The sequence below is a fragment of the Podarcis melisellensis genome (genome assembly GCF_964234715.1).
Source record: "Podarcis melisellensis genome assembly, chromosome: 1".
Classification (NCBI taxonomy): Eukaryota; Metazoa; Chordata; class Lepidosauria; order Squamata; family Lacertidae; genus Podarcis; species Podarcis melisellensis.
In genome coordinates, this window is record NC_138528.1 from 19,552,945 (window position 1) to 19,565,904 (window position 12,960).

The following is a 12,960-nucleotide window of genomic DNA, read 5'->3' on the forward strand; positions in this document are numbered from 1 at the left end:
GTGTTTGCTGTGAAGGAAAGACAAACAGAACAATTTCACTAGTTCAAGCACTTTGGGCTGCAAAGCTGAACTTTCCCTCCCTCTCCTGTCTCTGTGAAACCCCTGTGTGCCCCCTAAATTGCCCCAGAGAGCGGGGGGAACCGCAAAACATATTTAGAGGTGCACATGGAGAGGGAAGCAAGTTCTGTAGCGCAGCCAAAGGTGCTTGCTCTAGCAGAACTGTTTGGTTGGTAACTGGCCAAAGTAATTCACAGATTTTAGTAGCAATAAGTGATGTAGTCTCTCCATCATACCTTCCTATCATTCTTTAGGTAACAAAATGTTACTTTTGTACACACACAGGTTGCTAGGTGTGGATAAGCTTTTCTCTTACGCCATCTCAGAATGGATTAACGACATCAAGAAAAACCAGCTACCAGGTATTCTAGGAGGAGTCGGGCCAATGCATTCATTGGTTCAATTAGGTACGTTCCTGCAGTATTTTTTAAGCCTCTCTGTTTTTTATTCTATGCACATGTATTCATATGAATGAATATTTTTCCTGATCGATTATCCATGGCATGCTATCTTTAATTACAGTGCAGGGTCTAAAAGACTTGGTGTGGTTACCAATAGAACAATACCGGAAAGACGGCCGCATTGTAAGAGGCTTTCAGAGAGGTGCAGCTTCTTTTGGTACATCTACTGCAATGGCAGCGTTGGAACTGACAAACAGAATGGTTCAGACCATACAGGTATGTTTTCCCTTTATCGATGGGGATAGGCAAAGGAGTTCTAATCTTATTTGAAGCAAACAAGATTTTGGGAAATGGTTTCAGAAGTCAACTAAAGCCTACAATTACATTGCTAACTGAGATCTCTCTTGTTTCATCCTTAATTAAGAGGAGGGAAGGTGTGGCCTGTGATGTTTCGGTAGCTTGGTATTTGGAATAGCATTTTAAAGAGTTAGGCATGATGCTGAAATCTGAACACACTGGGGGTTTTTTCCCTTTGGAAGTCATGTCTATTCATTGCTGGCAAAATATCTGTAGATGCAGCAGGCGTTGTGTGAGAGAGGAGGGCTTATATATTGTAAAGAGACTGTGGGAATGCGTATTGCAGCTCCCCGTGGAAATCATGTCAACAGAGCCCAGGTAGCATAGGGTTGGAGATGAAAGACTGATTTTATCCACACCACAGTAATACCCCCAAGAAATATTATATCCCTACAGAAGTGAATGTAAATAATTAACTTAGTTGAGAGAAAATGAAGGTGTGCTCTAATTGGTCCCTTTGAATTTGCTCTTTTTTGGACCATGTCTTAGTGTATGTTGGGAATCGGCAGGAGTGGATAGATAGATTACAAGGAGCCCTGGGAGATGAGAATGTATTCTTAATATTTAGCATTGGCTTGTGTTTTAAAAAGCTAGGAGGCTTATCATAATGTACAAATAATTGGATATTATGGCCATATCTAGGTTTTTACTGGCTCACCACACGTGATAAAAGAATGTGTTTTTGATTTATTTATTGAAACTGATACTTAGGCAGCTGCAGAAACAGCTTATGACATGGTTTCCCCCGGGCCTAGTTTAATTGAGACAAAGAAGATCAAACGATTTTCTCGCTACCGCCTGGCTCATCAACCTGTGGACCTTCGTGAAGGTGTGGCCAAAGCATACAGCGTTGTAAAAGAGGTAAGGAGCATTACCATTGTCTTCTGGCCATCTGCATTGCATTCACTGAGGGAGGGATAGATGCCATTTTTAGGATATTGCTATGGCTTTAATGAAGCTATATATCCTTCATTTTTTTGCACAATAATTTTAATTCTCCTTAGGGGAGTGGTATTTTCTCCATGTTGGTTTCTCAGGTCGACACCCAAGAGAGGGTTGCAGTTGCTTGGTATCTGTGGAATGTGGTATTTCAGCTGCCCTTTGTGACGCGCTGGAACCCCTAACTGGCTCTGATTGCTCTGTCGTTGGTTTCTTTCCACGACTAGGAACAGATTTAAATCCATGCTTGACATTTTGTTTCTTCCCAATGTGTGGCCCAGCAGGCCACACACTGCATTTCACCACTGGTTGTATCTACTCGCCTTGAAACCAGCTTCTGGAGCTTAGGCGACTCACGTGGGCATCAAGCTACTTAGCCAGTGTGGGTCTGCAAGAACTGAATTCGCCGTTTTGCTGCTCTGTGGGAAGGGCTTCCCTGTTTCATTGTGGTGAATAATGGGATGTAATTGACAGGGATCCTGGGGCTTATAAAGACTGATGACCCAACCCACCGCCGCCCCCCCTTCCCCAAGCAGTTTACTTCACTGAAGGGAGATGGTGCAGTTCTTAACACTCTGTTTTGTGTGTCTGGGACTCTCTTAAGGGGATTACCGATACGGCGCATACCATCTATGAAACTGCTGCTCGAGAACATGAGAACAGAGGAGTCACTGGAGCGGTGGGAGGTGTCCTCCGCCAGATCCCGCCAACTGTGGTGAAACCTCTCATAATGGCAACGGAGGCGACATCAAATGTGTTGGGCGGCATGAGAAACCAAATCAGGCCCGACGTGCGTCAGGAAGAGTCCCAGAAGTGGCGCCTTGGAGAGGACTGATAGCTTTAAAAGCGTGTTTGACGTACAGACACTGGGAAACTGGAAGCATAAATCGTTTATCCTCATGGCAGCTTTAGATGGGACGTATCCTTTTAATATGCTTATCTCAGGAACACAAGCGATTGGAAAGCAAATTGATGGCAAAACCTGAAAGCAAGTTTGGTCAGTGCCAAATGGAGTGGCACCTTCAAAAAAAATATTACGGCCAAATCCAGGAAAATGCTTGCTTTAGACTGGGCGCTATGTCCTCCGTGGTATCTTGATATTTGTTGTTGGCAGGGTATTTTTGTCCTTCTTTTGAAGCAACCACACTTCCCATACTTATCAGTCTACATGTATATAAAGGGGTTCCCCAACCATGGTTGAAATATGTTTAAAAAAGCAAAGGGTTACATTAGTGCCCTTCTGTAACAGGGTTGATGTCTGGCGTGAGACATGGACACTACAGGATACTAAAAGGAAAAGGGGATTTCAATTATTTTGCTAATTGTGAGTGTCTCACATGTGGCACTTAGCAACGAGGACAATCTGTCTTGATACCTGGTCAGAAAATTGTTTTCAGACAACTGTGGACACTAATTGTTTCCCCTTCATAATGAATTCCTCCTTTTGTGGAGATTTGAGCAATCTGAATGTTGCAGACATGTTCTGTTGTGTTGCACTTTAAAGAATTTTGCCTGTATATTGCCTTTTTAAAATAGTTGTTAATAAATGTGCATTTTGTCCTTACGTAGTTTTAAAACTTATGCAAATCACTTAAAGGGGCAGAACACTACAAGATCATCAGTGACATTAAAAATGGATTGCAGTGCTTGCAGTTATTCAGATTGCTGCATAGGAAAAAGGGGTCTAGTGAGCGGTTGGTTCTGAATACACACACAGAGAATACAGTTTGTGGGGAAAGGTGTCTTGTGAAAGGAATATTGGGACTTGTATATGTTGAGATGAGTTCATTCAGTTTAAATGCTATGCAAGTTACATCTTGATAGTCATTTTTTCCAATTTTCACAGCAAAGTTATTTAAAACTTGTTCAGATATCAGAATATTTTTTGATTGATTTGACAAGCTGCTGTTCTACTGTGATCTTAATGTTCTTATTTGATTCCAAAACCTAATTTGTGTACACTTTTTCATTGGAAACAGAGCTCAGAAATATTGTACCCTGAGAAGGATATGCAGATTCATATTAAGCTTCTTTTCTGGCACACAGTGGCAACTGCAGCTTCTTCAAAATAAACTCTGCATTTTGGGGTTCTTCATGGAGACATTCAGCAATGAAATAAGTTGCTGTCATTTAAAAGCTGCTTTCTTAACATAGTTAAAAGCAATGTGTACATTTGAATAAAGGTCCTCTGGGCAGAGGTATCCAGCTAGTGTTTGGGTGAATGAGTGAGATATTTGGAGATAGGTGCTAATAGAGCAAAGAACAAGCACCAGTAAGCTAAGCAATAACATTACAATCAGCTGTCTCTAAACCAGGGGTAGGGAATCTTTGACCCTCCAGATATTTTGGTTCCTCACCCCTGCTCTAATGTACAAGGGAAATTGCAATCTACCCCACTCTTCTGAGGCTAGTATTTTTATTTCTGACATTGGCTACAAGTGTTTACAGCATTCATTCCCCATCTTTCTTTCCTTTGGGATACCGTGGCTCTGTATGCATGCCATTTGACACTATGACCCTGGATTATTTATTTTTGGTTCAAAATATAGCCCATCCCTAACTTAAGTTACTTACGAATTTCACCCAAGTTATTAGGATGGATGTTCTGGGCACCTTGTCTAACAGCACTTAATGCCAAGTAATCTTTCTCCACTTCACATTGCTGATTGCTATGTTAACATGATGACAATGAGTTGAGAAGAAGTAAAGTCAATACATTTACTGATGTGTTGGGAATAAACACAGTTTCACTTGTCCTGAGTGCACTGTGGGCAGTATTTTGCAGCTTAAATAATGGTAGTAATTGATACAGATGGCTGGACCTAGAACAACTTAAAGATTAGACCCACAGTGCATAAGAAGAATCAGACTGCCTGCCTTCTTGGGAGTGCTTCCATTAACAAACAGACATTACTACGAAGGACTTAAATCAAAATGCTAATTGATATTTATTGCAGAAATAGCACGTTGGTGTGTTGCTGCCTTTTTTGCAAAACATATTCGATACCTTGCTACGCAAATACAGTTATCACAATACACAAAGCGCAACAGGCTGAACAATAATAACTGTAAACATTTTATTGTACAGTATATACCGTACATATGAACTGTATATATTGCACATGCTGGGCTAGACCTTTACGTTAGGAAATAACCAATAAAATGTTTACGGTTATTATTATTCAGCCTGTTGCGCTTTGTGTATTGTGATGCCTTTTTTGCAAAGGCAAAGCAATGCTGTTTCTTATTTGCCAGTTTCCCTTTAGGTCATGGGTAGGCAAACCAAGGCCCGGGGGCCGGATCCGGCCCAGTCACCTTCCAAATCCGGCCCGCGGATGGTTCAGGAATCAGTGTGTTTTTACATGAGTAGAATGTGTCCTTTTATTAAAAATGCATCTCTGGGTTATTTGTGGGGCCTGCCTGGTGTTTTTACATGAGTAGAATGTGTCCTTTTATTTAAAATGCATCTCTGGGTTATCTGTGGGGCATAGGAATTTGTTCATTCCACCCCCCAAAAAATATATTGTCTGGCCCCCCACAAGGTCTGAGGGACAGTGGACCGGCCTCCAGCTGAAAAAGTTTGCTGACCCTGCAGGTGCTTTATCTGCTCTTCCATCACATGCACTGAAGATAAAGGAACAGTGGCACTTACAGGCTTCTCGTCAAGTAAACAGATAGACCAAACCATCCCATCATAAATTTCCTTTAACATGTCCATCCAATAAGAATACCCCACATTTCTCAATACAGTGCTGTGCAGAAAAGGCAAAAGAAGATGCATTAATCTAAAGTACACATTTTAAATAAGTGGTGCCACTTGGTCTAGATCTCTTGACTGTGTGACACAAATGGTCAAATGCAGAAGAACCAGGGTTGAAAGCTAATTTGTGCCGATTCAACTCGAGTAGCTTCTCATCGGAGCTCCTTCGTTAGCCTCTAGCCAACTGCGCCAAAGCCTTCGTGGTAGTCTAATGTCTGCAACACGAGAAGGAAAACTGGTAATGAGTCAGTGAGATTTTAGCATGGTAATGGCCCATTGGGTGCTGATCTAGGTGTAGAAACAGATTTTGAACCAACTTTTGAAAACTTCTCCAGAGGAAAAGAAGCTACATGCAAGCCCTTGCATTTAGATCCCAATGCAGCTGGTTTGGAGTGGTTAACTCGTGCAACCATTGTGTATTCAGTGTCCTGATTCAGGCAGGTTGCAATATGTGTCTACATCCTTCTGGTAGTTGCTGATACCCTATCTGTTTCCCTTGATCAACAGAAGGAAGTGTCAAGAACATATTCTTTTCTGGAACATATAAGAACCAAATGACTAACATTTTGCAACTTGCTACTTTGCAGAAGGCAAGGTGTTCTATGTCGGTGTAAAATAATATGTACAATTAAACCCAGTTGCTTCACATAGATGATCTGTGGGAGTGTCTGTTTTGCAATGGCAGAGGAACATAGGAAGCTGCTTCATACCAAGTCCATCTAGCTTTCGAAGAGTGGAGATGCCAGCAACTGAAACTGGCACCTTCTGCATGCAAAGCAGATGTTCTTATGCTAAGCTATGGCTCTTCTCCAATGAGTTCACATCAAAAGTCTTGCACAGTCCCAGTTTTGCTCAGGCATCATTTGCACACAGTTGTGGTATCTTGTGAACGTGCTTTCCTAGCTAGAAACCCCTCTTTTCCTTCTAAAAACCAACTGCCACCACAGTCCTCCTTGACTATGAGAAAGGTGACACAGAAAAGGTTTACCTTTGGCTTGCAGGGCTGGTAGAATGGGTTACAGCACCACATTCAGCTCAAGGCAGGAATTAACACTTTGAAAGTGGGCCACTAACATGTCGCTCTAGTTTGCTTCCTGCCTTTGACACTTTCAGTCAACCATCCCTTCAGCTTCTTCAACTACTACTCAGGCTAGTTCTTTGCTACTTTCCTTCCCTCTCTGCTTCATATGCTATCTTTCTTGCCTGTCCCTAACGCTTTGCTGTGAGCTGGTGTTCTTTTGATTTTGGATTAATATTACGTTGCATTAACCATCATTTAGTGAACATTATAAACCGTAAGCTGCATCCTTGAAGCTCTATATATCAGCAGCTGCTGATGTAAAAGTATCCGAATCTCTTGGAAACGGACTTGAGCTAGACAGCCTGCCAATGGGACACCTCATTCTTTTTCTACGTACTGTATTTGTAAACTAGGAAGAAGTGGTTAATTTAGTAGAAATCTGTTTTACATGTGAAACATGCCAGGCCTCGTAGCAATAGAGTATTTTTCGACAGTGACAAACATGCGGGTATACGTTCTCTTGAATTGCTGTTGTTTATAACCTTGCCTCGTCCATCACCAGCCTTCTACAGCTTACGATTCTGACAGGAACTGGAACTTTTTGCAAATGCTGGTTTGTGTTTACATTTTGAAATCAAGTTGAACTCATTAGTACACATGTACTTCACTTTGTGTGGTATAATTTTGTATATAGCCTGATATTGTAAAAAATAAATAAATGCAAAACCAAACTGTAGAATCATACGAAAACTAGAAGCTACTCTGGAAGAGAGCTGCTGTAGTCCTTTTTCCTCTTTGTCTTTTTTCCTTATTTGGCTTCAAACACTGTAGTCCCCACCCCCACCCCCAGCTATGCTTCCAGCATAGTTTCTTGGTACCAATTTTGATGTATATCAACTAGTAAAGGCCTTACACAAATACGGTGTTCTGTTCGATGCAATTAATTCATGCTTTTTGTCAGCTGCTGTCATCAAAATAAACAGTCTAAACTGATGTTTTGTGTGGGTTTTCTTGTGTCGACTTATCATTGGAACTGTAAAAAGGTTTGATGCACATAGCCAATCTTTCCCCCCCTTTGTTGTTCTTTAGTCGTTTAGTCGTGTCCTACTCTTCGTGACCCCACAGACCAGAGCACGCCAGGCACTCCTGTCTTCCACTGTCTCCCGCAGTTTTCTTTGGTAGCATCCAAATCAGCAGGAACGCTACAATTATATGATAAGGAAACCAAAACCAGCCCTTTGACTCTTAGCAAAAGTCACCCCAAATACTAGATTCCCAAATATACTGTAAAGTCCAGGCCCACAACGTGCCCAAAGGACTAGCACACTGCAGTATTGGCTGGATCCCAAATGTGTGCCTTGGTCCATGACTGCACCCTCAGATGGTGACAGGAATGTGTAAACAGACATTGTAAAACACCACTGAGTTTCCACAGCCCCTTGTGATCACACAGCTGCTAGTTATCAATGAGAAATTAAGGTAGACATGTCTGAACCAGTTAACTGCACTCAAGCGACTGAGGTGATCACCCATAAGTCATTTGATTTTTTTTTACATTTTTTGCGGGGGGGGGGGGATGCACACAACATGGGGATATGATTAACTGAGAGAGCAAAGCTTCATTGCTGCGCTTACTTATGGCCTCCCATGTCTTGCGCTTAAAAGCAGGCACTACAAATTTACACCTTTCAGGGATAACCAGTTTTCATTGCCTGAAGACAGCCACTAGAATGCTAGAGCAGTTATCCGGAGTGCTAAACTTCAGGGTAAGTTAAAGTGTGTTGATAGATACTGTTTTGATTTTGATTATATATTTTGTGGTTTTATATTGTGGTTTTATTCTGTGAACTGCCCTGAGACCTGTGGGTATTTATATGCTACCTGAGGGTGGTATAATAAATAATAATAATGATGATAATAGATACTAGCCAGTGGATTAGAGTTGGGCTTTTTCTTTTACTCTCCATGAAAGCGCCCATGTACCCCAAAAGCCTTTCTTGGGGAACCTTCAGTAAAGGCCTGGGATGTGATGGGGAAATCTGTGAAAATCAGGAGGAGACACTTTTCATTTAAGCGGTGGGAGTCTACGATACAGAGGAGTTGGTGTGTATGCCTCATTGGTGTGAGTTGACTAACTTTTGTTCAGACAACTGATCCAAACCAAAGCAATTCCTAAATTTGTATCCTGCAACTTCCTGAGAATGGGACCACCAAGGTGGCAGATTCCAACTTTATTTGTTTTAAAAAGGGCAATGCAAGCCACAAGGAAAGGATTGCAAAAAACAGTCATTTTTTGGGGGGGGGGGTGTTTCCTCGGCATTGTAGTTTGAACTGGGCCCTGTCTGTTTGGCCTAACCCAACTGCTGGGTTGACAGGAGGCAATTCTGGTGGATCGTGTTTCCCTGCATCCCCTAGTGCAGCCCGCACAGCATATCCTCAAGCTCCGTGTACCATTTAATATGACGATCCGTGCTGACATCCAGAGAGTGGGCCTTCAAAGGCAATTTGCTTCAGAGTCTTTCACGTCGTCATCCGAGCCGAGGTTTGTTCGCCGATGCTGCTTCTTATGAAGTGTAAGCTCCAAACGTCTCAGAATTGCCACAGAAGCACATTGGGGGCTGGAAGCAGAAAGACCGGTTCATTTAGCTAAAGAGCCCCACCCCCACCCCACTTCCCTTTCTTTGTCTGTGCTATTTGATCCATAGCTCTGTCACTACAGCACGAAACTCTTAATCCCAGGGTTGTGGGTTTGAGCCCCGTGTTGGGCAAAAGATTCCTGCATTGCAGGGAGCTGTATTAGATTGCTTTTGTGGACCTTTCCAACTCTTCTCAATTTGCTGTTTTTTGTTGTTCTTTAATGTACAGTGGTACTTCAGGTTAAGTACTTAATTCGTTCTGGAGGTCCGTTCTTAACCTGAAACTGTTCTTAACCTGAAGCACCACTTTAGCTAATGGGGCCTCCTGCTGCTGCCGTGCCGCCAGAGCACGATTTCTGTTCTCATCCTGAAGCAAAGTTCTTAACCCGAGGTAATATTTCTGGTTAGCGGAGTCTGTAACCTGAAGCATATGTAACCTGAAGCGTATGTAACCTGAGGTACCACTGTACAAGTTATTTTGCAATGCTTTCAATACACTTCCGTAACCCACCCTGATCATGTGTACGAAGAGCAGGCTGGAAGTTCAAATAAGGAAATGAAATGAAAATACTGTACCAATCTTTGTATCCTAATTTTGAGGAGTTCTTTGTAGCTCTTGTATGTGTCTTACACAACAGTTTCCCTGTGGAATCCCTACAATTTCCATAACTCTAAAGTGGCAAGGTTTCTACAGCAAACAGCCCGCAGATCTCTGGCACCCGTCGTGCCGCTAAGAAACTTTGATTTCCATTTTTTTCCTTGACAGCTAATGGTTCTAGTCAGTAGAGGGCGCTCAGTAACCGTCTCCTTGGCTCAAGCCTCCCTATACTCAAACTGACTTCTGGAACCCTCTCCAACAACAATATGAAGAAACATATTAAAGTTAAATGAAAATCATCTCCCTCACACAGCAGTGATAAGCATACGAAAAGCATTAACTCTGAATCTGCAAAGGTCATGGTTGCTGAAGTCATAGAATCATAGAAGGGACCCAAGGGCCATCTAGTCCAACCCCCTGCAATGCAGGAATCTTAGCTAAGGCAACCATGACAGGGGACCATCCAACCTCTGCTAAAAACCTTCAAGGTTGGAAGAAGTAGAGTTTGGATTTGATATCCCGCTTTGCGTGTTGAGTTCCACAGTGCCACCCTCCAAAAATTCACACATCACATGTTAATTTTTGTTTAAGGTTTTTGGCATATTTTGGCCACAACTTTATTGAAAATACAGAAAATGTGAGTGGTTGCTTAGGCATTGGTTATGACTATCTGTCCTTGCCCCCCCAAGGACAGAGCTGGCACTTCCGGGCACCTCGGAAGCCAGCGTGGGAAACAAGTATTGGGAGAGAAATGAGGCTGGGAATCAGTCCAACACCGCTCACCCTCATGTTCCGGTGGGGCTTGCACGGCCCAAGCCCGGCACCACGGACAAGGACGAAAGAATGGCAAGCCCCTGGATTCCTTTAACGGAATTCCCATTCGCATCATTTGGAGGGATAGGCACCTTACCCCTCCAAGAACCAATTTAACCAATGCCTAACCGCCAACCTTACAAGTTGTGACGATTTGCTACGCAGTAGGCAAAAACCAAATGGCAACAGCCAATCAGCCAAATGGCAAAATTCCTACCAGGCCCCCGCACCAAGGCGAACGACCCCATGACAGGCATAGCAAGGTCAAAGAACCCAAGAACCACCCTATAAAAAGGGAGGGGGGGCGGGTGATCCGATGCAAACGGCCAAGAGGGCGTCCTCTCGTCTATCTCCACTATTTATAGACTCTGACCCCTCCTCCGAATTGGCAACACTCAAAAATCCCCAGCAACCCAATTAACCCTTTACAGGCTTGGGTTCTCACCAAATTTTGCCTAGTCATGATGGTGGCCTGTTCCCCAACCGCAACACGTGCTCTCTGCTAGTGAGAACACGCTTTATCACTACCCTGAGGAGTCTCAAAGCGGCTAACAATCTCCTTTCCCTTCCTCCCCCACAACAAACACTCTGTGAGGTGAGTGAGGCTGAGAGACTGAGAGAAAAGTGTGACTAGCCCAAGGTCACCCAGCAGCTGCATGTGGAGGAGCGGAGACACGGACCTGGTTCCCCAGATTACGAGTCTACTGCTCTTAAGCACTACACCACACTGGCCAATCCACCACCTCTCATGGGAGTCTGTTCCACTGTCGAACAACAAGCATGCTCCTTCTTCCATGTGACATCCCTTAAGATATTAGAAGATGGCTATCACATATCCTCTTTTCCAGGCTAAACATACCCAGCTCCTTCAAGCGTTCCTTGTAAGGCTTAGTTTCCACTTTCCAGACCCTTGATCATCTTGGCTGCCCTCCTCTGCACATGTTCCAGCTTGTCAATATCCTTCTTAAATTGTGGTGCCCAGAATTGGACACAGGATTCCAGGTGTGGTCTGACCAAGGCATAATAGAGTGGTACTATTACTTTCCTTGATCTGAACTGTTGTTTGCATTTGCAGAGCGGTCCATTCCTCACTGCAGTTCCTGCAGATTGGCTTTGTTCTGGTTGGAGCCTCTTCGCTGTTTTCCCATGAGTCTCTGCTTGCGTTGCAACAATGCATGAGGCTGCTCATGAGTAATTCATTCTATGAGCACTTCTTGTAGTGAGCCAGTCATTCTGTGCTTGGCATTCCTGCTGATGAACCAACCTTGTATAGATTTATTTCATTGACTTAAATATGTTGGGACACTTACTTCCATACTCTTTTGGGCAAAGGACATTTGCTTATTTATTTTAGTCTGCTATATGAATGGTTATGTCAAAGCAGGAGTCTGCAGAGTGAAATGACAGCTACGTGTTCAGAGCATTTTTAATTATGTTTGTCAAAACAGGGCTGGCTTGCTTCCCTGTACAAGTACATCCGATTCTTCCTTTCCAATCCATATTCTGCTGTGAATCATGAAATGGGATGAGTCATGCATAGTGGGCCAACTTTCCTGACTCAGTTTGATCTGCAGATGTTAGCAGATTACCTCCCTGTGAGAGTTCTCAAAGAACTCAAATGTGAACAAACAAAAACAAAAAACATAACTTGTCCATGAGCTTCCATACCTGAGAATTGGAAAATAGTCTGTGTAACACAATTTTTAAAAAGTGATCCCAAGAGATTCCTGGAAGTTACAGGCCTGTTGGTTTGGTGAGAGGCGGCACCCCATCATGCCATCCACTACAGAATAGTGTTCCACCATTTATATCAAGCATGGGGAGCTGAACTACAACTCCCACCAGCCACATAGCTCATGGCTAGGGATGATGGGAGTTGTAGTTCAGCAACAATCTGGAGTACCAAAGGTTTCCCCACACCTGAGACTCAGCTATACAGCTGCAAATACAATGTTTACAACTGTGTTGTAAAGTGCAATCTACAAACGTGACACTAGATGGCGATGGTGAGTTGTGGCAAATTCAATATATTTTTCAAAACGGTTTTTAAAAAAAAGCATTTTCAAAGCATTTTTTATATGTATGTAGATTCCACCCTGGTCTACATGAGATTCTCTTAGCACTTTACCAACACTGGCATTGTGAGTTCTGTAAAGAAATGTTCTCTGCCTCTTTTTCTATTCCATCACAGTCCCTTTGGATTTGACTCCGGGGGTGGGGGGGGTGGGGGAGGCTCAAATTATAGTTCCTCACAACAGTCAACACCCATTGCTTCTTTATTCTGCTTCAATGGTCTTTTCTCAGAAAGACACAGTGCGTCCAGGACACAACAAGAAGCCAAAGCAATGATGGAAAATGCTAGGTAATCTGGGCTCCTT

The 12,960-nt window shown here is 43.1% G+C and overlaps 2 protein-coding genes across 4 annotated transcripts in view; one reads left to right on the top strand and one right to left on the bottom strand.

Annotated features, from left to right (window-relative positions):
* Positions 1–7,528, top strand: part of ATG2B (autophagy related 2B) — a 47,143-nt gene extending 39,615 nt beyond the window's left edge. For all 3 annotated transcript variants that reach the window (XM_081908366.1, XM_081908364.1, XM_081908365.1), the window contains exons 39-42: positions 343–464; positions 580–734; positions 1,527–1,676; positions 2,359–7,528. In XM_081908366.1, the coding sequence (XP_081764492.1) occupies positions 343–464; positions 580–734; positions 1,527–1,676; positions 2,359–2,589 (658 nt within the window). In that variant the 3' untranslated portion in view covers positions 2,590–7,528. The remainder of the gene's footprint in view (positions 1–342; positions 465–579; positions 735–1,526; positions 1,677–2,358) is intronic.
* The window catches only part of LOC309378999 (uncharacterized protein), a gene marked incomplete at its 5' end in the record, with an annotated part of 437,816 nt that overhangs the window by 72,705 nt on the left and 352,151 nt on the right, over positions 1–12,960 (bottom strand). The window lies entirely within an intron of this gene.